The sequence below is a fragment of the Camarhynchus parvulus genome, chromosome 2 (assembly GCF_901933205.1).
Source record: "Camarhynchus parvulus chromosome 2, STF_HiC, whole genome shotgun sequence".
NCBI classification, from domain to species: domain Eukaryota; kingdom Metazoa; phylum Chordata; class Aves; order Passeriformes; family Thraupidae; genus Camarhynchus; species Camarhynchus parvulus.
Window position 1 is genome coordinate 33,630,098 of NC_044572.1, and position 25,019 is coordinate 33,655,116.

The 25,019-nt window shown below is 36.5% G+C and overlaps 1 protein-coding gene across 1 annotated transcript in view; it reads right to left on the reverse strand.

Annotated features, from left to right (window-relative positions):
• SKAP2 (src kinase associated phosphoprotein 2) overlaps positions 1-25,019 on the reverse strand; it is a 119,773-nt gene that overhangs the window by 11,102 nt on the left and 83,652 nt on the right. Inside the window, exons 10-11 of the mRNA XM_030943616.1 lie at positions 7,246-7,314; positions 479-591 (exon numbers count right to left, since the gene is read on the reverse strand). Coding sequence (XP_030799476.1) covers positions 479-591; positions 7,246-7,314 — 182 coding nt within the window. The remainder of the gene's footprint in view (positions 1-478; positions 592-7,245; positions 7,315-25,019) is intronic.

The following is a 25,019-nucleotide window of genomic DNA, read 5'->3' on the forward strand; positions in this document are numbered from 1 at the left end:
GTCAGAGCAAATGAATTTGGAATCTGAGCTCTCAGAACAATAACAATCTACATATAAAGATGAAAGCATAGTTCAAAAAAACAAACCATCTTCTGTAGCAAGATCCCAAAAAAGTCAGAATCAGCAGAGTCAGGAATATAAAACAGGAAACAAAAAACATAACATACAAGATAACTTAAAATTCTCCAAGGTTAACTTCTACAAGCAGAAAGTACATTGTCTCCTGTTAAGTCAGTTAACAAATGGTAGCCAAGATCTAACACGTAAATAAACATGCTTTAAAGTTAATTCCTGTTACATGGCTATGTTTTAATTGTGATTATAGTTCATTTGACAAAACAATTAATTGCAGTGACTATCTGATTGCAGACAAAGGATTTGAAAGGGAGTGCCAATTTCCCCCCACAGAACTGTGGGAATGTGCCCTTGTGCCATGGCTCTCTTTTTACAACCATGTAGCCCCAGTAGTGTCTCATACCTTGCTGATAATGTAGATAACGTCACCACGTTTAAATGTCAACTCATCAGGTTTATCTCCTGTGCAGTCCCACAAAGCTACATAGAAATTGGCATAATCGGTATTTTCGCTATCTGCAAAGAAAACAGCACCTAATTATAAACCAACCAAGGTTGAGGATAACTAAAGTTACTCTTTAAACCTTCAAATAGTACAAACCAATTTATTAGCACACATTTCTTATTCCTCTTTTCAGAAACAGCTCCTTCCTGCCATGAAAGTAAGTGAAAAATAAGTTTAATGTGCAAGCCCTTCACTGGCAAGTTGCATCACTGAGAGACATGTAGCTACAGGTTTTCAAAGCATTTTTCAAAGCTGCAACTTAAAGCAGCTATTTTTCCTCTGCCAGTATATTTCTAGCAAGCCATATATGTATCCCAACTTGAAACTGATAAAACTGCTAGAATATAATTAATAACGATCAGTGAAAGGAAGCTAAAGTATTTTGTAATACACTCCCCCTCTCTCTCCTGTTCCAACAAAATTAAATAGCTTCTCTGAGAACCTCTGAGATAATCCTTGATTCTTCCTTCTGAAATATTGGAGAACTTGGAAACTGTTGCTGAAGCTGCATTTCAAAAATATTTGTGTCAGCTCCAGTTTAGGACATTAAGCCCTGGCTAAACGTGCAACTACACTACAGTCATAAACTCATCCTTCTAACAGCATAAGCACAATGGATGTGCTGTGTTCAAGCTGCCATACAGACCATTAACTGATTGATTATTTAGCACTCTTTGCTCTGTAATACGGCAATAACACAGTAATAAATGCTTTGTCATACATTTACAATACAGAGTACATCTATTGAAACACAGCGCTCACACACAGTTAAATACACTGGGTGCTTCTGTTGCACTGCAAACTATTTCCTGTTTTTAATTCCATGAGAATGGAGTGTGATGAGTTAATGCAAAAAGAATGTAAGCAATACCACTAAGATGACCGGTTACATTATGTATACACTAACCAGACAGAATGTATATGTACTAATAATTTACATCACTGGAAAGCTATCTTCTAATTCTGATAACATAAATATCACTGAACTGGCTGGATCAAGGCTGTCATCTTAGTTATGTTATATGATCCTTGAACTGCAGGCTTGCTGGTTATTCCAACATACACCAGTTACATTTGCATGTCATTAGCACTCTACACCATTATTTATAGTTTACAATTTAACCATGATTGGTTCATTTTATTACCAAAAAAATCCTGCTAAAATATCAAGTATCAGGAGATAGAAAGCATCACACTATAGAAGAATAGTGGTATTCAACTTGTGTTCTTCTTTATTTTGGCAAATACTTAGATTTGAATTTTAATACTTTCTGTATGAGCAAGAAGAGCTTTTTTTCTCTTTCTCCATTTCAGCTTGTGTTCTTTGCTGTCTTGTTTGGGTGGCAATACTGTCATAAGGCTAAATATTCACAACCTTCAATTCAAGGCTACTATGCCAGTTATCCACCATTTAATTTTCCATAAACTGGTGATTAGGATCCATGACTTGCTGCATAGCACTAGGGGGCGTTCTGGCTGCCAGGGCCCAAAATCTTCTGTCCTCACCCCAAAAGCATCAATTGATACCCATATGAAAGCTCACCATCATTCAGAAATAAGAGATTTAGTTATTTTTAAATGCATAGACATTTTAACACGAAGGCATAATCAGTTTGAAATGTTGCACCTCCAAATTTTGGCCCTTCCTATTCTTCACCTCATTATTCACCAATTTAGCATTAGATAATTATAAACAGTAACACAGGTTAGCACAAAATTAATTTGTGATAAATATTAAATTGGAATCTCTTCTTGGTCATTTCTTACTGTACTGATCACAGTTCCCAACTCTGTGTCATAAACAATAACGTAAGTCCATACGAGAAAAAAATAAAATAACTATTTTGGTATATCCCGCCTCTCAAATCTTTCATCAGCTGGCTCATTGATTTTGTTTAAAACACATTACTCAGGACTTTTACTTCTTCAGAACATCACTGAAAGGAATCATGACTTTCCACACTGACCTTTACCACTTTGAGCTCTGCTCTTACCTTTATGTGCCTGAAGTAACTCCTGTTAACACTTGAGTTGCAACAGAAGAGACCCAACAGTGGGTGAGACATGTCTCTCCTTTTATTTTCATCATGAGCATTTAATTAAGTTTTAAAGTGAAAAGCAACTCAATTAATAAGGTGAACATACTGGAAAGATGCATTTTAAAATAAGCTTATTGCAACAGGGAAGATTCTGACCAAAGAGTGACCATGGCTCTGTGCCCTCATCTGTGAATTCAGCATAAGACAGGGTTATTTTAATCAGAAAGCCAAATTTTTCAGAAAAATATATACAGTATACCAGGATCACAGAAACAAAAAACATGGAAAAAAAGTGGCAGTGTAAGTTTGTGAACAACTATGCTGGGCTTTCAAGAAGTGTTAATTTCAAATATGAAATCCCTTCTCATGCCCATCAGCACAAGTTTCTCCAAATTCTAGAAGAGTAACTACCTATACATGAAAGACAATTGTAAATGTAACTTCAGACTTTATACACCTAAAGTGAAAAGGGCTTAATAAAATGATTCATAATGCTTACAAACACAGGTGTAGAATGAAGAAAAAAAATAGGCTGCAAAAACCTCTGCAAAACACAAGCCCACTCATTCTTACTTTGGTCCCTTTCAGTTTGAGAAGACCTTGACAAATTTCCTTTTATTGCCTCTGAAGAATGGTATAAAACAAAACCAGGAGGTCTGAGTAAAGGAATTTGGTATTTATATGGCAGTGAAATAACGTGAAGCTTCTTAAACACATGTAGTACCTGAAAACAGATGGATTTAGCATCAAGAACTTACATGCCCATTACAGTTCAAATGTGAAAAGTACTGATTTGCTGGTGTTACTCTGTTACAATTACACTCTATTCTCAAACACTTCAAAATGTTGCATGCCTTAAAAATACTATGACGACATAACTGCTAAACTGAAGTGCGTTACATTTTGAAGGTGTGGTCACTTGGCCAGAAATACAAGTAAGACATGATAAAAAAACATTAAGTGTGTAGCTGAGGGCAGAAAGCAGTTTGGTTTTATCTACCCACTGCTTTGAAGATTACCAATCCCAAGAAATGGGTGAAGAGGATTTTGGATAGGTTGTTTCTCCAGAAAATATTTCTTTTATTCCAGGACAGCTAACTGGATGAACTACTATCCAATAGTTATCAATACTCTTCCAAAAAGAATTCTTCATGGTTTACTCCAGCCATCTCTGCTTTTCTAGTAATGGTAGTAGGAACAATGGATATTTTTGTTCAATATACGGATGGAAACACTTCAGAGTTATTTTGACGGATCAAAAGACAATGGCTGCCAGCCTCTCTGACAGTAGTCTCAGACTACTTATTTCACTGAAAAATACTGGCATCTGACAATATGTGCTTGAAGAAAGAAAGGTGAACAGTTCAGGTTAAAAAAAAAATCTGAAAAATATATCACTCAAGCATGCATCTCAAATATTAGACTATTTAAAACTTAGGAATGCCCATGAATTGCTCAAGGGGGAAAATTATAATAATATTCTAACAACCACAATAGACAGAAAAGAAGAACCAAACCACACCACAACTTGAAAAACAGATTAATAATATATATTTCAGAGGGATTTAAGTGTGTGCTATCCCACTGCAGCCTAAGGCAATCTGCAGGTTAATTTCTGCCCCCTACACTGTGACAATTTTTTCAATTCCCATTTCTGAGCACAAACCTGACAGAACACTAAACAGACCAAAACAAAATCAAAGTTACAACTTAAATATGAAAATGCACTACATAAAACATTAGGATAAATGTGATTGTGCCTGATTTGTTTCAGTTGTCCATTTTAACGCTGATGACATGTAAGTTCGCCAACCCTACTATGGTAGGTATTTACAGCCAGGAGTTTTATTATTTTCTTGCACATTCCTTGTGGAATGAAGGAATACATGTGAATGTTTTCCATGCACAACTGTGGTCCACTGCCTAGTATATTAAACAGCTTGCCATTCTGACTCATGTTCCTCAACTCTTGGTAAGATTTTTCAAAAGTTAATAGTGTCAGATTTGAAGATTATTTAACAACATTTGAAAAATACAAACTGTAGCCCCTTTGGGCAATTATGTGCTCAATATTTACCATCGTGAAGGCTTAAAGATGGAGGTATAGCTGAAGTTCAAAATTAATGCTATCAGAATGAGTGTCTTACACAAGTGATCTAGACTCTCAGGTTTGAGTCTCAATCATCAAACAAGACAAGCTCTGTTAAAGAATCCAGTTATTTATTCATTCTGATGATGTCCTAAACTCCAAAAAAATGCCTGTTACTTGCCCTTTATCCCACAGGCCAGAAAAGTTACAAAATAAGGGCAAAACAACAGTAGGGTATTTATTTAGACTCAAACTCTAATACATCCCAAGATATTTGGTTTAATCTTTCTCACTTCCATTCTTCTGTTCCTTAAAATCAAACATATTTAAGGAACATATTGTGTTCCTTAAAATCAAACCCAAAAAATCAACATATTTACACTGATAAAGCAAAAAGAAAAAAAAAAAGACACTTACTGAAATTGGGATTGTGGAAATGATAATGGGTAGAAAGTTATAACAAAAAAGACCCAGCAAGCCATATTATATAACTGAAACTCTTCAGTACTTTGGTATTTTAAAATTATTAGGTCCCTAGCAGTTAATGCAAAGCTATTCAGCAGCAAGAGTCAGCACCAAGAAGAGCAGAATAAAAAGAACTCGAGTCTGAAAGTTAATTGAAGTAGAAATATGTTATGGCAAGAAAAGAGTAGGAAAAAAAAGAAAATTTTTTTGCACTAATCAGTTTGAGCTCAAGCTGAGCTTGAGCCGACAATTTGCAGACTATTTTCTCTGAGTTCAGGTTTAGTAAAGCGAGGCAATAAATTAACCTTAAGAATGTATGCACAGTTTGTGTAGAAAATTATAAAATATTCTCAAGTCATGTCAGGTATTTATGATGCGATGCCTATCAGAAATATTCATGTCAACTCAGCCCTAAAAGTCAAACAAATTTCCAGTGTTAAATAGTGAACTATGTAAGATCAGATCACCAAACTATTGCTTGAAATGAACCTGACATCTGGGGGGAACTGCTATGGTATTTTCAATGACATTACACAAATACTAATAAGACCGATAAGGCTGTCCTCATAGCAATTAATTTTTTTCAAAAATGCAGATGCTAAGGTTTTGGTTTTTTAAAAGTATGACCAATTAGAACTTCAGGAAGGTACATTAGTGGAAAAAAAAATGCTGTTGGCAACTTTATAATTGGATTGACCCCATGCTCCATTATGACAACACACTCTTATAATTACAGTAATGTCTAAATGAGTACTAAATATTAAGGCTGTAATGAGTCATGTTGTTTTACACATGTTTTTAGCAGAGCACAATGCTAACAGCATCTGATGGCTCGGCTCTTGTTTCCTTTCCAAGAAAAGCAACCAAAACTCCTCACAGCAACCTGTTCCTGCTTTCCTGTACGGGTCAGGAAATCAGGCCTCTGTTTCCTCTCCACATGTTGCAACAGGAAGAGCACTGCAGAGCTACTTCCTAAAGGAACTCTTCTTGCCCACCCTTTCCTTGACAGGCCTGAAAGAATTATGTGTATTATGTGCAATGGGGGAAGGAGAGCCAGATTGCATGTCTGTGCGGGTCACAGTTACAATGCAGCAGATCTCACAAAGGTGTAAGGTCTGATAAGAAGCAAGTCTTCTCTACTTGCTGTGTCAAATCAGCAATAGTTTATCTAAAGGTCTGTGCCCTTGAAGCACAAAAATATATTGTTTTTAAGCATAACTGGAAATACCTTTCTATCAAGAAAAGTTGCCTGGCTATGTGACTTTACATGGTGCATGCAGTTATTTTTCCAGTCCCAGAGATAATTAGCACAAGGGCGCTTTGCCAAGCTAAAGCTGAGAGAATATCCTTCACAGCCTTTCTGGGCATTTGTGTCCTTTTCCAATTTTTATGCTGCTGTCACTGGACTCTGGCATTTCTTACCTGATTCATTTGCTTTCTCTGGTAATCATATGCAATGAAGATATGCATGGCCAACATTTAAACAGGCTGCAGATCAATTAGTGGTCTTAAGTTTATCTGATTTTTATCAAAGAAGACAGAGCTTTGGGTCGATTGTCAGAGCCTGTGTCAAGTTGACCTTTTCAGAGACGTCTACATTGCCAGTCCCTTGGGCAACTTGTTGTCCCCTGTTAGTCTCTGAATGGCAGAAGTCTGTTCTGCTCAAGCACAAAGTATACACAGATGTCTATATTACATTCTTATAGGTTTGACAGCAACTGCATGTTGTATCTATAAACTGTCCTTTAGCAGTGACACTTCCTCAATGATGATAAGCTAATTTATGCAACTAAATCTCCTTTGTGCAGAAATGAAAGCTAATTGAGTCATTACAAAGTAATTCAGGAAGGAATACCTTGTATAAATTGGCTTACTTTATAAATCCTTCTCGAGTGGTTTTCATGCATCCTAAGTGGTACTTAAGCAGTTTTGCTGCCATCACATACCAGGTAAAAAAAGACAGCTTTACAGAGCTATAAAAACATTATTTCAAAACAGCAAATGGAAGAGAGAAGAAAATAAAGGTAAAAAGAATATGTATACACAAAATAAAGAGGAAAGGTTTTAATTACCTGAATCAATGGTAACTTCCTCCTGGCTCTCATTGCTTGGCACTTCAGCTTTTGGAGAAAGACGTTCTTCTGCAAAACACATAACTGCAAATGAAATTCTGAAAGGCCACCTCAGCTGACAGGAATTACAGCCCACATCAGTCTGAAAAACACACTCTGTATTTCCAGACTGTAAGCCTTGTTTACTATTTTGCACTTATACAGAAGTTGGAACATTGTTATTTCTGTGGTTTCCGCCATCCATCCAAACACTCCAAGAGCTTTCTTTCAAAATCTCAATTGTGAACATCTGTTTCCCTTTTCACACTGGTCTGAATGCAGTTATATAGAGCTGCAGTTCTGCTGATTTTCAGTCAATCCGAGGCAATTAGAATGAGGGTCCTCTTCTGCTGCATACATTTCTTGCCAGAAAAAGATAAAGAAAAGGAAACCAAGGTGTGAAAAAGTATCCCCAGCCCAAGCAATAACTCAGTTGTAGAGAGCAGTATGCAACAAAGGCAGATAAAATCTTACCTTCCACACTGTCCTACAGACACAGTAGCTCAACACCTGCATGATGGGAACACAGCCACTACAGATACCATGCCCTTCACTACTCCTGCCCATTGTGCCTGACCATGTTTTAAGCAAGCCAGACTCTATCAAATTACTTAGGGCAAGTTTAGGAGACAAGAAAAGAGAAAACCTGGCAGTGATCAGCTCTAAAGTATTTTTTCTGGCTAGCAGGCTTGGAACAGTCTGAAATCCCCACAGGCAACTTCGAAAGATGTGCTCCATCCTCCCTGTCTGGCACAGACGCTGAACTCTCTCAAGTCCAGACCCTCACTTGAATAAATCCACACTCTACTCAGTACAGGGACATCAGATCTGCTCCTCACATTTCCCAGTACAGGGATACCAGATCTGCTCCTTGTATTTTTCAGTCAACAATTCTGTTGATCGTGTAAAAAAGAGGAACAAACTTTTAGCTCAATTCTGTCTTTAGGTTCATAAGGAAGTAGAAACAAATTTATCTTGGCATTTACAATATATCAAAACTGACAAGGCTGCTGTACTGAATGAGGAAACAGTATATTGATAAACCCACTTCTCAAACATGAATTGGACTTTTAATACATTTAAATTCTCTGGCTTTGCTACTCATCACATTATATACAGATAGTCAAGCTTCTTTTTAAGATACACATTTCAGCAACTAGTTTTGATATTTTACTAATGACAGACAACAGACGAATCACTCACAGTATTTAAAATGTTCCTCATTGTGAAACTCTTATGTAATTGCCCATTTACTTTGACAAAGAGTGAATTTTATATCAAAAGTTCAAAGGATTTTGTAACCTTGTAAAAATTTAATCTATCCACAAGACTGCTCCTGCAAACATTAAAGCAGATGTTTAAAGCACAAGAGTAGACCTGTTGGAATGAGTATGCATAATTGCTGCTAACCTCTATACATAGTCCTACAAATATTACAATTAGAACATAAGATTCACTCTACAAAGAGTTTTGAAATTCTGCCCTACTAAGCCAGCAAGATTTTTTGTTCTTGAATCTTGACTAGTTAAAAATCTGGTAAAGATTAATATAAGCTATTTTTTAAGCCAAGGTGGGGTGGAAAAAGAACAAGAAAAAAAATCCTAGCAATAGATCAGGAGATATCTGAAGCTGTAGTACACACAAAACACTCTAAACTATGTACTGCATTCAGATGTTCAAATGTATTCCCCTACTTGGCATTAACATTTGTCACAGATTTCCAAGTATGCTCATCTGTTTATTTTAAGAACTCACAATTGGAGCATAAATGGCAAAAGTTCATCCCTATGTGCTGTCCAAAGCACTAGGAGGCACTGTCATTCTGTGGGTTCCCTACCACGGTTACACCCCTCACAGGGAGTAGTACCCCAGTATCAGTCACATTTTCTAGAATTTCTCCCTTTTCCCAGAAAAAAATACCTTCATCCAACACACACACTATCATATTATTCTTTCATTAAATAGATGTTAATATTACCTGTTACTGAATGTTTGGACCTAAAGCACTTGCTGTGTTGAATGTCCTATGGATTTTAACTCTATCACTCGTCATGGTCATCAGACCAGTTTAAACTGAGGACTGACTCCAGTAGAGGGTATCTCAACTAAAGTAATGCAACAGCAGAGGTTTGAAGAGACTTTTTTGTAAGGGACTGCTGAATACATGTAAGGTACTGCTGAATACATGTAAACTGCATTCTGATTTCACAGAAAATATTTAGAATATATGTATTCTTCAGAAATATTTATTTCCTAGAAACGCGAGTTGACCAGATCCACATCTGAAGATATGAAAATGTCTGAATCAAAGCTCTTTGAATTCCAAAAGGTGTCCAAGTCAAGCAAAAAACTCACCATATTTACATACTGATTTGGATCTCAACCATCCCCACTCATCCCACCTTGCTTTACACTACAGAGTTATCACAGAGAGGACAAAGTTTCAGGTACAATTAGACTGGAAAAGGCACTCCAGAAGCATGGTGGACATGGTCCAGCTGCTAATGGGCATTCAGTCCATGGTATCAGGCTGAAGCAACTGCATAGGAAACCTCCTCTGAAACTTGCACAACAAACATCAGGTCCTTGGTGCAAACTTCTGCTTTATGAATCTGTTGCAAATGGTTCACACTGTTTGCTAATGCAATCATGTTCAGAGTGGAGCAGTTGTAGTAGGCTTGGCTTAGGGTAGTAAAAGAGAACCTGTGGTTCTTAACTCATATTTTCTGATATTATGGCCTGAAGCAGTAACTATGTGCAGGCGGCGTCCTTTAAACACAGCAACCTCGATTACCTCAGGAATTACAGCTGCAGTCTGATGCAACATGCATAACTTTGTGTTGCAACATGGCACAGAGTCAAAAGATTAAAAATTAAATTAAAAAATACAGTAGAAATACTTCTGGTTTTTTAGATACTCTGTATAAGGAGTCATGCATACCTTTAAAATAATCTGTTCCAGTTTTTCATCTGTACATCTTCTTCACACCATCACTATCACTGCAGAGAGAAAATACTCTTTTCCACCTTCTCACTATGCCAAAATGAAACTAATCTACACTAACCAACCAATGAACTCTTCCAGAGCTGTAGATCCTAAGAACTCCTGAGATACAGATTATGTTCCATACTATGCTGACACTAATGACCTTAATGGCAAACAACCTACAAAATTCTTGTGACAATGCAACAAGGAACTAACTACATTTGTTAAAGGTTTTCTTCAGTTAGTACATTAAAGTTGTTAAAAATAATTTACTTATTTAATTTGCAGTTTGAAGGAAAAGCAGAAAAATAATCACTTAATCACATATGATTCTACCATCTACAAAATATTAAAAGCGAACAATGAACCCTACATTTGCTGAGGTTTTTTTATATAAATCCATTAAAGGGAGGAAGGAAAAAGACTGGACTACTTAAGTATAAAATGGATAAGTTTGGTTTGAACAGTGCATTCCTCCAATGGAATGTGGTATCTCCATGATAAACATGCATAAATTTAGGAGTTTCCTCTACTAACATGTTACCTAAACATCTTTTTACATTAGATTCTAATGTAATGCCATTATTATTTGGTATTCTATTGCCCTATAGTTTCTGACACAGTCTCATTGCACAATACTAGTTTACACCTTGAATAATCCCAGTTTGTGAGTTAATGTATTCTATTCAATGCTTTGATTACAGTAAACAAAACCAGCTCAGCTATGCAGCAAAATCTACCAAACCACACAGATGGTTATAAGCTTTTCATTGTGTGGTTTCCATAGCAATCATATTGCAAATCTGGAAGCTTCTTGCAAATAAGCAGCTTGTATTTACATGCCTCTCGGCTGCAGCACAGAACACAACAACAAGTGAAGTTATTATTCCTATCACATATTGTTAGCAACATGACTGGAAGATGTTTTGATCAGTTCAGATAAAAAGTACTGCAGTGAAGTAATTTTTCATCTATTTCATAATGATACAAGCAATCAGACACTTGTAATGCACATTCATGTCTCTTCATTTGAAATCTCACTGTAGTGTCAGAAGGTTATAAGCATACAAACTAGTCTTGTAAGATAGACGCCCCACAAAAAAATTTTATTATTAAAGAAACAATTTAAAAAACTACACAGTGTCTTTACTATTGTACTTGGCAGGGAGAATAGATGCATGCAAAAAAACAGGTGCGTACATGAACTCTGATGACACTGAGTATCACAGGTCTACACTGTTCTGCCCAAGAAAAATAGAAGAAATAATGATATGTTAACACCAAGAGTATTACTCCTCCACGCTGCTTTTTTGCTGCCAAATAAGACTCCACACAAATGCAAACAAGAAAACTCAAACCCAAATAAATGCTCACCATGGGAAAGAGTCAAGATCTTTTCTCTCCAGAATTTACAGTTTTATGAATGGACCCACCCCCCATAACAGATGGATTATTACTCCAATAAGAAACATAAATCAACCCAGCTACATTTTTTTAAATTAGCAAGAATTGGCTTTTTTAAAAACAAGAGTATTTGTTCAGAGAAATATTTAATATTTCCAGAGAATCAGCAAAAAATGCACAAAATTTAAGAAGAAGATTGTTTACATAATTTGGCCAAACTGACATCTTCTGCTAGCATTTGTGGTGAGGGCTGGTGACCACCTGGGTCAAAGGAATAAGTATTAATGCCCTGTTTTGTGCAGGGCCAGCAAATTGCCTTACCTGAGGTCAGTGCTCCCCAGCCTTGGGGATGGGGTTCTCTGCAGCATTCTCACCTGTACAGGCCTGTACACCTCACCCAAACTCTTAGAGTGTTTTAGCCTAAACAGCTTCATAGAAAATCTAGTAGGCTTACTTACCTTGGTTTGTGTATTTTTAATGGCAGGGATTTTCATTTCTGGTATCTTCTTTCAGACTCCAGATCCACCCATTATATATGAGAGAGATCTCTCCATACAAAGAGATCTTCAAATGCAAAACTCCATCTCTGATAATCCTCCTATATTCCCAAAGATCTGTCCCTTTCCCCCAGCTCCTCTGGGACATGGCAGTTTACTGGAAGATTTACACAAAGCTTCTTGACATTTCACCTCACCATTAGCAGCCTGGTGTAAATAACAAAGCAATTTGAAAAAGGCTGCTGAAGGTGCTATTGTCTAGGCATAGTGTGAGTTCTTGGGAGCAGCAGAGAGGGGGAGACAGACTCTTGTTTTATTAAAGTTCCACCTGACTGTACAACAGTGCATGGTTTGAGAAGGAAAATGCCTCCAGGACAGTGAGAGAAGTGGGAAACAAGTTGGCTGCTAGAGAAGAGATTATAAACGTGAGAATTTCTTACCATGACAGAAGAGAGGACATTTTATTGATACTTCTATGGGTCAGCTAGTTGCCACCCAACAGCTCAAACAAAAAAAGTTATATTCCTATGTGGCAGACTTGAGTGTGAAAAAAACCAATTCCACAACACAAGCAGAATGATAGAAACAGGTCACCCAAACACAGGCTAAACACTGGGATTGCAGACAAGATGACATCAACATATGTCAGTGAAAGCAGAAGTTGCATCTTCTAACTAAATGGTCATCACTGTGTTCAGAAATATGATGGGAAACAGGCAGTACAGAATTGTATTCCAAAAGAATACAGAAAGAGATCTCTGGGTTGTGAAAAATATAAAAATACATCTTAAAGAAACATAGTATGCATACTGAGATGCCAATTCCTAACCCAAGTTTCTCCCAACACATGTGATCCAAGTCTGACTCCAAGATGGAGGCAAAAGGTTTCACTCAAATATACCACCATCTAAACAGGATGGGACCTCCAACTAACACTTTTGCACAAGTTTTGACCAGCTCTCTGAAAACAACCATTATCTAAAGTAAGGTTAAATATACACACCACTTTTCCCACGCAGTAAACAGTAACAGAAGACTGCTATTAATATTAACAATGTCCTGGCTTCTCAATGGCCTTGAATAAGTAGCACTGGCTTTACAAAGTGAAAAAGCTAGAATAACAAAATAACTTTGGGAGAGATGGGATCTGTGGAAATTGCTCAGTCTAACACACTGCTCTAACTCAGAAAGTTAGATCAGGTTTCTAGGAAACAGCATTTGGCCTCTTTTGGTACTCCACACTAAACTGTTCAGCAGCAGTTTAAAAGGGCCTGTGCATTTTAATAGCTCATGTATGACACAGCTGAAGCTAATGACTTTCTAGAACAGGATTAGCTCAAATTACTCAGTTTTGTCCAGATCTTGCCAAGTCTCCAGATGTGAGGCTTCCTGTACTCCTTGAGAAATCCTGTACTTTTTTCCCCTCAGTTGCACTCCTTTTATCTTTAAAAGGTGCTACTGTGCACCACTGTTACTCCCAGTTGTCTAAACAATAACTAAACCAGCCAGCTCAGCTACAAGTGAAGCACTGCCTTCTGTTGAGAAGACCTTGAGAAAGTTACCTTATCATCCTCACAGAAAAGATTAGTAGATTTTATTGTAAATTAACTCAGGATCACTGCTGCAAGAGAAAAGTCACATGGGAGTAGTGGAATGTCACTTAGACATTTTCAGGAGAAAAAAACTCTCTCAAAACAACCTTTCTGTGGCACCACCCAGTGAATCCTAGCACATCTAGCTTAACCAAAACCAAAAAGCAGACACAACATCCCTTTCCTAAGAAAAATATTTTGCAGTTACAGCATTTGCTAAACTAAAGAGTAAACTAAAAAATTCCCAGTCCCACTAAGGACAACTAGCAAATACACTTTATGGCTGTGATTCTCTAGTGTTGAACAGAGTAACATTTGAATCATATAACTGTTGCTATGAAGAATAATAACAGAGAGAAGTAACAGAAAGAAATTAGTACATTTGGAGAACTGTTTGAGAGAAAAAAAGTATCTTTCTAAATACATCTGTGAAAAAGACACCACATTTTTCCTATATTACCGCACACATAGGAATTCACAAGAACTATAGTAGCACAATGGATTTTAAAAATTACATTTTTAAAAGCTGAAAGATATTTTTGGCCTCTCACTATTTTTCTGGAAAAAACAAGAAACAAGTTATCAAAGAGCACATCTCTGGAGGAAAAACAGCTACTCTCACACACACAAAATAAATAAAAAAAAATTAAAAAGACATTTTTGGCAAGGTCATCCATAGTTGCTGCAAAGTGGATCTTCACACTTTACTGTGAGCCTTTCACCAATTTTCATGAAATCTAGGAGAATCCTTTACTTTGCTTTACTTACCTTTTCTACTTGCTGAGACCTAAATATATGTTAACACCTTTCCTCTTTCTTTTTTTTTCCTTCCCCCAGTACCAAATATTCCAGTAACTTTGCTTGCCTGCCTTTGCCCCATTCTGCAGTCACAGCCAACATCCTCTTCAGATCCCACAATTTTGTACAATTACCAAACACAGAAGTTGTTAGTATGAAAGTGGCTGTTCCAGGGCTTCATAAGGGCCCTTCAGATTTTAAGAAAAAACTGTCAAAATGGGAGGAAAAATATTCTTAGTCACCTGAATGACCAAACAGAATATATTCACAGGGACAACTGAATAATCCACAGAGGTCAGGCAATTCCCAGTTCCAGTTATGACTATATTAAGATTTCATGAACTCAGCTTCCTGCTTGGAGCTCTCCTTGCAAATAAGCAATCTTCAGTCATGTTTTGAGTGACAGCTCAATTCAATTTGGCTGGCCACTTCCTTGCACTAGTCTTCCAAACAACAAATAATCTAAAATCTCTGATTAAAACCAAATCAAATCCAACCAAACAGAATCTTCTAAATCTTTTTACATACTCTACATTCCTTTTTTTTTTTTTGGGGGGGGGGGGGGTAGCATAGATGCAAAAGAATTAAGAGTATTTCAATTCAAAGTTAAAGTAGGAAAAAAAATTGCTAGTCTGACAGAACTAGGAGAAAGAGAACCATGCCAAATCTCAGTTACACCAATAGCAAGCTTTGGAGGAGAGGAGATAGAAAGAAGTTAGAAAAAGCAGGAGTATTTACCAGGGGAAAGCTCGTTGGTCGCAGACATCTTTTATGGAAAATCCTTTCCTTAGGATTTTTCCTCCTGAGAAGCTGAGAGGCTTCAGGAACAAAATGTAAACAATGGTTATCTGCTGCTGTGGAATGCAGCAGGTGCATCTGTGATTGGCTCATGTTGGTTGTTTGTAATGAACAGCCAATCACAGTCAGCTGGCCCAGACTCTCTGTCTGAGACAGAAGCTTTTGTTATCATTCTTCCTATTCTATTCTTAGCTAGCCTTCTGATGAAATCCTTTCTTCTATTCTTTTAGTATAGTTTTAATGTAATATATATCATAAAATAAGAAATCAAGCCTTCTGAAACATGAAGTCAGATCCTTGTCTCTTCCCTCATCCTAAGACCCCTGTGAACACTGTCACACATGTAGAATGCCTAATTTTGGGATATTAACATTTATTTGACAAAATTATATAATTATTATTAATAAAATTCAATATAAATATGCCAAAGTGCAATGTGCACTGCATAGAAATACGAGATGGCTTTTGCACTGACCTTTCTATTTCCTCATAAAGAAAGACCTGATAATAGTAATTCTTCTCAAGAGAAAAGATAAAGGTCATCACAAGCAAGTTCATCGTGGACATGCACACAATGATTATAATGAAGAATAAAAGAAATTCTAGAGATCCACTTCCAGAAACTCATTCACTGATTTCCCAATTTCATATTCACAGACACTTTGTATTTACAAATAAAGTCACTGTCACGGGATTTTTTTGTCAGAAATCAAGTATTTGTCTAATCATATACGCTGAGTGAACTGGTCAAAACATATTAAACTCAGAAATCAAAAAACTGTTTGATGGGCCATCAGAGAAGGTGAAAATTTCATAAGTGATTTCAAAATACAGCTCAGTACAAATTCCTTAAGTCTTACTAGGTAATTTTTAAATCTTACCTTTATTTTTTTGATCAAGACATTAGGTAACAACTTCCACACCTGAACAGAAGCATCTCTGAAGATGAAGTTTCATGCTAAATTTCAACAAAAGCACAATTTTGGCTCTACTTCTAAAATTGTTTCTAAAGCCTCAATTTTGGCATCCCAAATTGAGACCATAGGCATCCTACATAAATCCATACTTAAACATTTAAAGAAAGAATAAAATATTTTATAACTCTACTCTTAACAGGTCTCAACAATGTAGAGGAAAATCTTTTGGATTTTAATGTTTCTACATGCTCATCTAATTATTTGTCTGATGAGCAAAAAATGCTTCCTTCTCTGTTCCCCATCACCCTAGCAAAAAAAAAAAGTTGAAATTATTGGACAGAATGCAAATTACTTTCTCAAAGGGACAAAACAAAAATAATTTTTAAGTTTATTCCATGGTTCTATTGTAGTTTCACAGGAATCTGTGCTAGAGATTGCTGGCCTAAATATGTGTGGCATGTACATAAGAATATTCTTCTAAACATAATAAAGATTTATATGAATTCACTGTAACTAAAATGAATTTGTTTGTTCTCTCAACCTGTAATAGCTCTTAGCTATGTAAATAATTTAAGTGTTCAACATGACATTTTATAAACCTTATAATTAAAATGTTTTGTTAAAATAAATGTGGTGGCTATTAAAATCTACATAGAAAGTATAAATAGTTCCCAATGTAAATACATTTAGCAATCAAATATTCAATTAACTAATCTATACTGTATAACTCTGTACTACAGTGTTATTTGACAACCATGTACAGCAGTTATATTTCTCAAGCTCAAATTTATATGATAGAAAAAGTCTGTAAATGTCAAGTAAAGTTTCTCATAATCATTGATCAGCAGCAAGTCTTAAATTTAAAAGCCATTTCTGAAAACTACATATTCTTAATTATGACAAATGGGACTTGACATAAAATTTACATACACACAATTCATAAAGCATCTTGCTTAAACCACATAATATCCTATAATAATCTGCAAGGTTAATGTATTCAAATTTATAGTATGATTCCTGAACTTAAAAAAGGGACAAAAGGCAAGGCATAGCTCATGTCAGTGAAATGAAACACAATACAGTTGTTGGCATGTTTCCACAAGCAAAGTCTGGCTCCCAGATGCTTCTCTTGTAACTCCTTTAAAAATGTTATAACAGGACATTTTTGCATTCCCTGTGTTGATCACTAACTGCACACTGACAAAAAAAAATTCAGCAGTTTTCACCCTTTGGGTATTTTCATTGAAAATAACAAACCCACACTACTGCTCTTTTCCACTGTTTATGGGCCAGGCCATTAAACAAAATTATGTCAACTACACTAAATCCTTTCTCCAACTAAAATGATGAAATGAAGTGAAACTGTTATTGCTATGATTCAGTAGTATCAGGTTAAATCAGAAATATGCAGAAAATTATAGTTGCAATGCAGACTGTTTACAAGTACCACATTTGGGATAACAGTCCCATATGAACCGCTACAAATGCTATCCCATTCTTCAATTCTCACACATTAGGTCCATACTGGGAGCCACCACCCTGGATGTCAGATCTTACTAGCCCTACACACCACAAACCACAATGCACCTCAGAGAGAAGAGGTAGGACACTGGGACAGGGCAATAATTCATATGCAGGAGATGACAACTGCTCCCCAGGCAGCTCCCTAGGTCAGTGTGGGATTGGCATGCAGCTGTATCTCAAAAGAACTCATGGTTTCTGGAGTTCCATACTACTAGAATTCACTCCAAGATGGTGCTTTTGGACTGCCAGAAACACAACACAGTCCCAGGTACACTGTAAGGCACTACCTGTATGTCTGAGATAGGCAATTTATCCAGGTTTATACAGGTTTTATGACCTGTATGGAAGTGATAACAAAATCATACCCATCTTGAACTTTTGTTAACTGAATTATCTGAAATTGCGGTTCAACATCTACTGGTGGAAATGCGTCACTTCTTATCAGAGAATCATACAATCATTTGGATTAGGAATAACCTCTAAGATCATCTCATTCCAACACCCATGCCATGGGCAGGGACAGCTTCCACTGGATCAGGTTCCTCAATGCTGCACACAACCCACCCTAACACACTTCCAGACAACTTCTCTGGACAACCTGCTCCAATGCCTCACCATCCTCACTGCAAAGTATTTCCGATATTTCTTCTTAAATTTTAAGGAAGTAGAATTTGAGAGAGGTATGCAAACAAGATAAATTCAGTTAGTATGTTTTAAGACAACGGAAGCACGACCCTCACGCTAGGATCCACAGGCTTTCCGGTAGATAATGCCTTCTTTTGAAAATGCAATTCCTTCCTTTAATCCGCAGTTCTATGTTAAGATTCAAGGACAGAATAATTGTTACAGACTGCTAAGACAGAACACTTCCACAACCCAAAGATGGAAGTATTGGAACATCTTCGTCAAGGATATTGTAAATACCAGAGATCCTAAACTAGTTTTTATTAAACCACAGAGTTTTTAGGCAGAGGAAAAGTTAAGACTTCAAAAAAAGGACTGAAATAAAGTATCCACTGTGACAACCATCCCTTTTCTGGATAAGAAGACTGTCCTCCTATCTTGCCATTTAAACAAATCTCACTGACTTGCCAAAAAACTTTCCTCAGTCTCTTCCAACTTCGTAAGAAAAGATTCTGCCCTTTGCTGCTGAAGCTTACCTGTGTGCCTGCACCCTGCATTTCCCTGGATCATCCCTCTGTTGCCTCTAGGGCACAGCAGACTGAAACATCTTGCCCTCTCTGCCTGGTCCCCCATGTGGTCCAGGAGCTGGACCCTGCTAACCATTTTCCTTTCCTACAAGCACCCATCCTGTTTCTTTCAAAAACTTGTACCCAGCCCAGGGAGCAGCAGCCAAGACAAGGAAGCAAGCAGCCTTTTCCTGCATTACCTGCTTTATATATGTGAAACTAAATATGACATCTATTGCAAACACAGTACATTGCAACACGCAAACAAATCAGATGTACATGCATACAGCCAGAAAAATTCACAAAGCTCTGGTTAATTGGTAGTATTTTCTTTGGTCAATGCCTCCATTTTGAGGAGAGTGGGAAGAAAAGTGAGTAGCAAACTGAAAGGAAAAGACATTTACAGAAGGATTTATGCTGATTCATTTCTTAAGGCTGAAAAATTCAAATCAGATATTTGTATCTACAGTAACAGAATGATTAATTCAGCCTTTAGAGCCCACCTTGCTGGGTCTTATTTGAGAATTCAGTTGTACAAATTATGGTTCTTTAATAGCTACCTTGTGGAAACCAGAAAAGTTGAGAAGCGATAGCCTGAGGCACCATATAACCTCTGATTGCTCGTTTCTCAAAATATTCTATCTAATGGTTTTAATAGCCTGATATGCAGTCATTCATCACAAATTCAAAAAATTAAGGTTCTTTGATCTATCTATATAGTATTTATCACATTTATACCTAAGCAGTAGAACGGACCCAATACTTATTTCTATTTTCATAAATATATATAATAAAATTTACATTTTACTTCTAACTCAATAAACTGCAGCAACTCCTCAAATTTATACTTAATAACCTATCTCACATAACAAGACATTTTCTCTGAATGCTTGCATAAAGTGTATTCCACTGCTTCTTAATTAAATAAAAACAGTGCCACCATAGAAAACTTTGCTTTCAAAAGAAAATACTTTGGGTCCACAACCCATTGAAGACATGCATGCATAACAAAACTTTGTTCACATTTAACATGAAGCCAGCTGCCAGAAACAGAATCAACACTAAAAACTATGATACAAATAAAATTACTTTGTGTGACTTTTTTCTTGACACAATGACAAGTTTTTCTGAGACAGGATTCTATCTCTTAATAACAAATAGTTTCTGTCACATACTGTTCACATCAGACTGGTTTTACAAATCAATAGAGTCATTGTTTAATGCTGGTACACTGAAAACAGAATCAAAATTACTGACCAGTACCTGCAATAAAACATCTTTCCATAAGTAAATTCATTTCAATAATTTGTGAGCTAATTACTTTTTGAAGGAGTTCTTTAAACATAGAAAAGTATGATTAAAAGTACTTCCATTTTTCATATGTCTTCTAATTTTAAGCAAGTAAGTTTTAAAATTCCACTAGACAACAGGTTTTTTTAGTGGTGTATTTTTTGTCGGCTTTGGTTTAGGTTTTTGGTCTGATTGGATTTTCGGGTACTTCTCTTTTAAAGTCTGAAATACATAAATAAAATCCAGCATTTGCTAACGTGAGACTTTGATAAACACAGCCTTTCCCATATGAACTCCTTCAATGAATTCTAACAGCTGACCACAACATTAGGAAAATCACTTCTATTTTCTCCACCTGTAAAATCTGAAATCTATGAAGCCTGAAACTATGAAGTTTCTCATGCAGTTCCAAGAGAGAAGAACAAATAGCTATCCTTAATAGCCCACACTTTCCATTTATTGTAGATACTGTAATTGACTGCTTTGAATCTCGCAACTGACCAAATGTTCCGCAGCAGAGATATATCACTGAATAAAATATAAATAAAGAACATTATTCTAAGAGTATGAATCAGTGGACAAACCCACTCTGAGTCCAATCAGTCAATATACCTCTCACATGCAAATGAGACTAAATATGAATACTCAGTTATTGTTCCACTTTTACTGGCCTCCTGACTTTTGCAGAAGTGTGTGTGATGAGGGAGCAGAAGGTGAATTGCACCATGGACAGTAGGCTTTCTGACAGCTATGGGCCACCTGTTGTTCACAGACGGCCACTTTATACTCACTTTAAAAGAAATGCAGAAGAGCCTGTGAACCTTATTTTTCCTCACAAAGACCTGCCACTTCCCACTCAATGGACATCTCATTCTTTTCAGCTACACCAGATTGTCTTACCTCCTCTTCCATCACTGACACCCAACATCAATGGAAAGAAGGGCTCCCTCTTTAGATGTAGAATTACAGTAATTGAAGATTATGCCCAAGCTCTTGTCACAGACAAAAGCTGAGGTCCAGGTATCAAGTTCCTAACCACCTTGTGGATGCAATGTCTTTAAATATTTTTCTGAATTCGTAACTCATGTCTCTGTGAACATTTAGTACTAGCTGAAGGATAACTTCAAGGCAAATATAAATCCCATAAGAGTATTGCCTCAAAACCCAGAGTGACAGAATTCTGACACGGCTCCATTTCATCAGAGCTGCTGGCATTCAACAATATCCAGTTAAGAGATTGTTTTTCAATCATTTCCATGTCTGACACTTAGCAGATTCCAAATCCCAGTGATCAAGACAACAAAACAATACATCTTGGACCTGAAAAATAAATTTCTTCCTTTATTACTCTCTACACTAATTCATAGTTCACATCTGCTTTTCACTGTTCTTGTATTACTTTAATTGCTTTTGAATTACAGATGAGTAAGACCACTGTAGCACCCCCTTGTCCTCATTCTGGTACTTCACCTATTAGCAAGAAAGTATGTGCAAAAATACTCAATTTATACAATAATATGTTGGCTAAACAAGTGAAAAATACTTCTTAAGAACTCTGAGATTATAGTTTTGGAAAAAAATATTGTAGAATCCTCACTGTTTTAAAAGAGTCCATTGCCGTGTTCTTGAATCTGAAAGGTATTTTCATGGAAATTATTCAAAAAAACTTTCAGAAATTACTTCGAAAACTTAGCTTTAGTGCTGTCCTCAAAAATGCAGATCCTACACACAAGTTTTTTCAACTTCAATTATTCCTGACCCTTCTTATATATTATACTTTGAAATCATTTGCTAATTAAAAGCACTTAGAATTCTTTCTGTGGAAAAAAAAGTGACAGCACATCAGCATTATATACAACTTCTGGACGAGAACTAAAGAGTTCCCTAACTACCGAAGGCAAGCAATAAACATCGCGGGGAATTTGGACCATGTGCCAAGATATGTAATCTAATGACTTAGCAGCAATGATCACAGGTAACATCTCAGACTCCATAATCACCCATGTCTCTGCTGACTTAAACCTACTCTTCTGGTTTGCAAGGGCAAATTAACAGTTCTTTAAGCCTACTGGTTTTAGGAACTGATTGTTCAGCTGTAATGCACACCTGGGACTGCTTGGCACCAAACACTGTGTTTTGGCCCACATACCCTGACTGTCCTGTAAGCAGCAAAGGTATCTGGAAAAAGAATTTTCATTAACACAGTGCTGTGAAATCTTCAATTCTAGTGTCAAGAAGTCAATATATATGACATTATATCTTGAGAAAACAAATATATGCCATGAGTGTTCATGACTGACAGATTAAATTTACACTCGAGCTCCACTAGATAATCCTTACTTCTTTCCAAGAGGAGGTAAATCAGAGAACATGTTCTTTTCCCTCCCCCACCCTCATGCTCATGAAAAGGGTAAACATCATAAAAGAAGTTGCTTCTTCAAAACTGTAGCAGTCCAGCAAGAAGAAAGGATGAAGATGGTATTGTTATGCTGCCTAACTGCAGCAGTTTACTGTTAGAAAAAAATAAACCATGAAAGCTGCTTAAAGAGACAATCATAAGAAAGAAACAGGATGTTCATTGTCTACCTTCATATTCAATGTCAGAAATGTTCTGAAACAACATCAATATAATTTTTTAAACTATTTTAAATGCTTTGTTTAAAATAAGTAAACAAATTGAAGTGGCTTTTTGCACAGCACATTTCTCATTACATGAAAGTTAAGACATTTCTTACTTTTCCCTGAGCTTTGCCTTAGTTACAGAGTTTCCCTACCTAAACTTCCAACTACACTGCAAATTGCCCAGAAACCTGAGTTTGACCAAACAGATTGGCAGAAGACTGATAACAGGAATCAAAAGACAAACACTAGGTTTCCATTGCATCCTCCTGTGCTCAACCAGAGATTGAATCAATCCTCAAGTTTAATTTACCAAAAACTAAGAACTGATGCAAGTTGTATCGGCTGGAGATCATCACAGCACTGAATCTCACCATCCTCACCTCCTTCTCACCCAGAAGTTTTCTGTGTTATGGGCAGGCTAAGAAGAGATGACACAAAGCCCCAATGCCAGTCATGTGTCACATTACAGTACTTCAGGATTTACAACCTTATCCGCTCTGTAAGGGCTTTGTAAAAGGAGTTTTACCTCCATGAAGCAAATAAGCACCACCAAAATAAGAAGCAAAACTTATCTTTAGAATCATTTTAATGGAAATTACACTGCATAGCATGGAAAGTACTGCTATAATGCAAGTTTGTGAGGAGAAAGAGAACAAAAGAAAAAAAGCCAACACAAAACTGGAAATTAAGATGTTAGCTTAGATTAACACCTCTTTTTTCCTATTGGGCCAGAGTGTGGTAGACAGCGCACAAACTGAGCTGAGTTTGAAGACAGGATTAAGGGGGAAGGCAGTAGTTGGCACTGCAGTTTTGGGTATGTGCTTCACACAGATGTGAAACCACAGAAGACAATACTAAAGGCCCTTAAAACTATGTCACTGAAACCTCAAGTTAATAAAAAAATTCTGTCTTCAAGGGCTGTAACAGACGGGAATAACTTTAAAGCTGGTACATGTTCTGTTTTAGGACAAGGACAACTCCATTGTTTAAAATCCCACTAAACTAGAAACTCCATGCATCAACTTAGCTCCACCCAGAACACAGAGTTATTTAATACTACAGTTTCAGAAGCTATGTTATAGCTTGTAACATTCAGCTGTGGACTGCAAAATTATATATAGTGACTAAGGCAGAAAATAAATAGCTAATTAAGAAAAATGGTCCTTTATTAACGAAATTTTACATTTTGCTTAGCCAAGTTTTCCTCCACGATTTTATTAAAAAACCAAAAAGACTAAAGACTAGTTTGCTGAAGACAGCATAAAGATTTCTTTTCCTGAAGAATCTTCCAAGGGAAGTTTTACAACTTGGGAATTCTTTGAAAGTTCTGATGGTTTTTTTACTTTACCTGAATAACCACAGCAAAACACTGACTAATACTGAGAACCATGAAAATTATCCTTCCATGGTAAATATGAATTTGTACGGGCTATTAAAGAAGAAAGTGACTTAACAGATCAAAAGATTAAATTTCCTACATCTCTTTGTACCCCTCCCAACTATCAGCCTGCCAGCAGACAGTACATGGTGTATACCACTGAAATCTGTGCTTTAGGCTAATAGTCTGTTGGCATTCTGGATACTGGTTTGAACATATCCAGCTTCTGCCAGGAAAATTCATCCACACTGTCTCCTGTCACTAGCAGGAGAAAAAAAAATAGCTAAGCAATGAGATAGCTAGAGAATACAGTGTCAGTCCTGATTACTGCCACAGTTCTCAAAATTTCCCAATTTTCAAAACCATGCAAAAATATCAATATGCTTTTTTTAAAACAAAAACTTGTTATTCAAATACCAAACCAAATATTATCAACTGAACTGGCTTAATTTTCTTCTGAAATGCTGGCATAAAAACACTGGAAAACCACAGAAATGCAAAATTTTACTTACTTGAGAAAATGCAAATTATAACCAAATAAATGATAACACAGTACAATGAGCTATGCACCTGAAATTCAATATTTATAAAGCTAGTGGATCTGTGAAAACAGAGGATTAGAATCCTCTAACATGAATATGCTTTGAGGATAAAAACAAAGTGGAGATTAATTTCTTCTCTCTCTTCACAAGGATCTAGCATGTTTGCCTTCTGCATTCCAGAGCTTAGCATAGCTTTG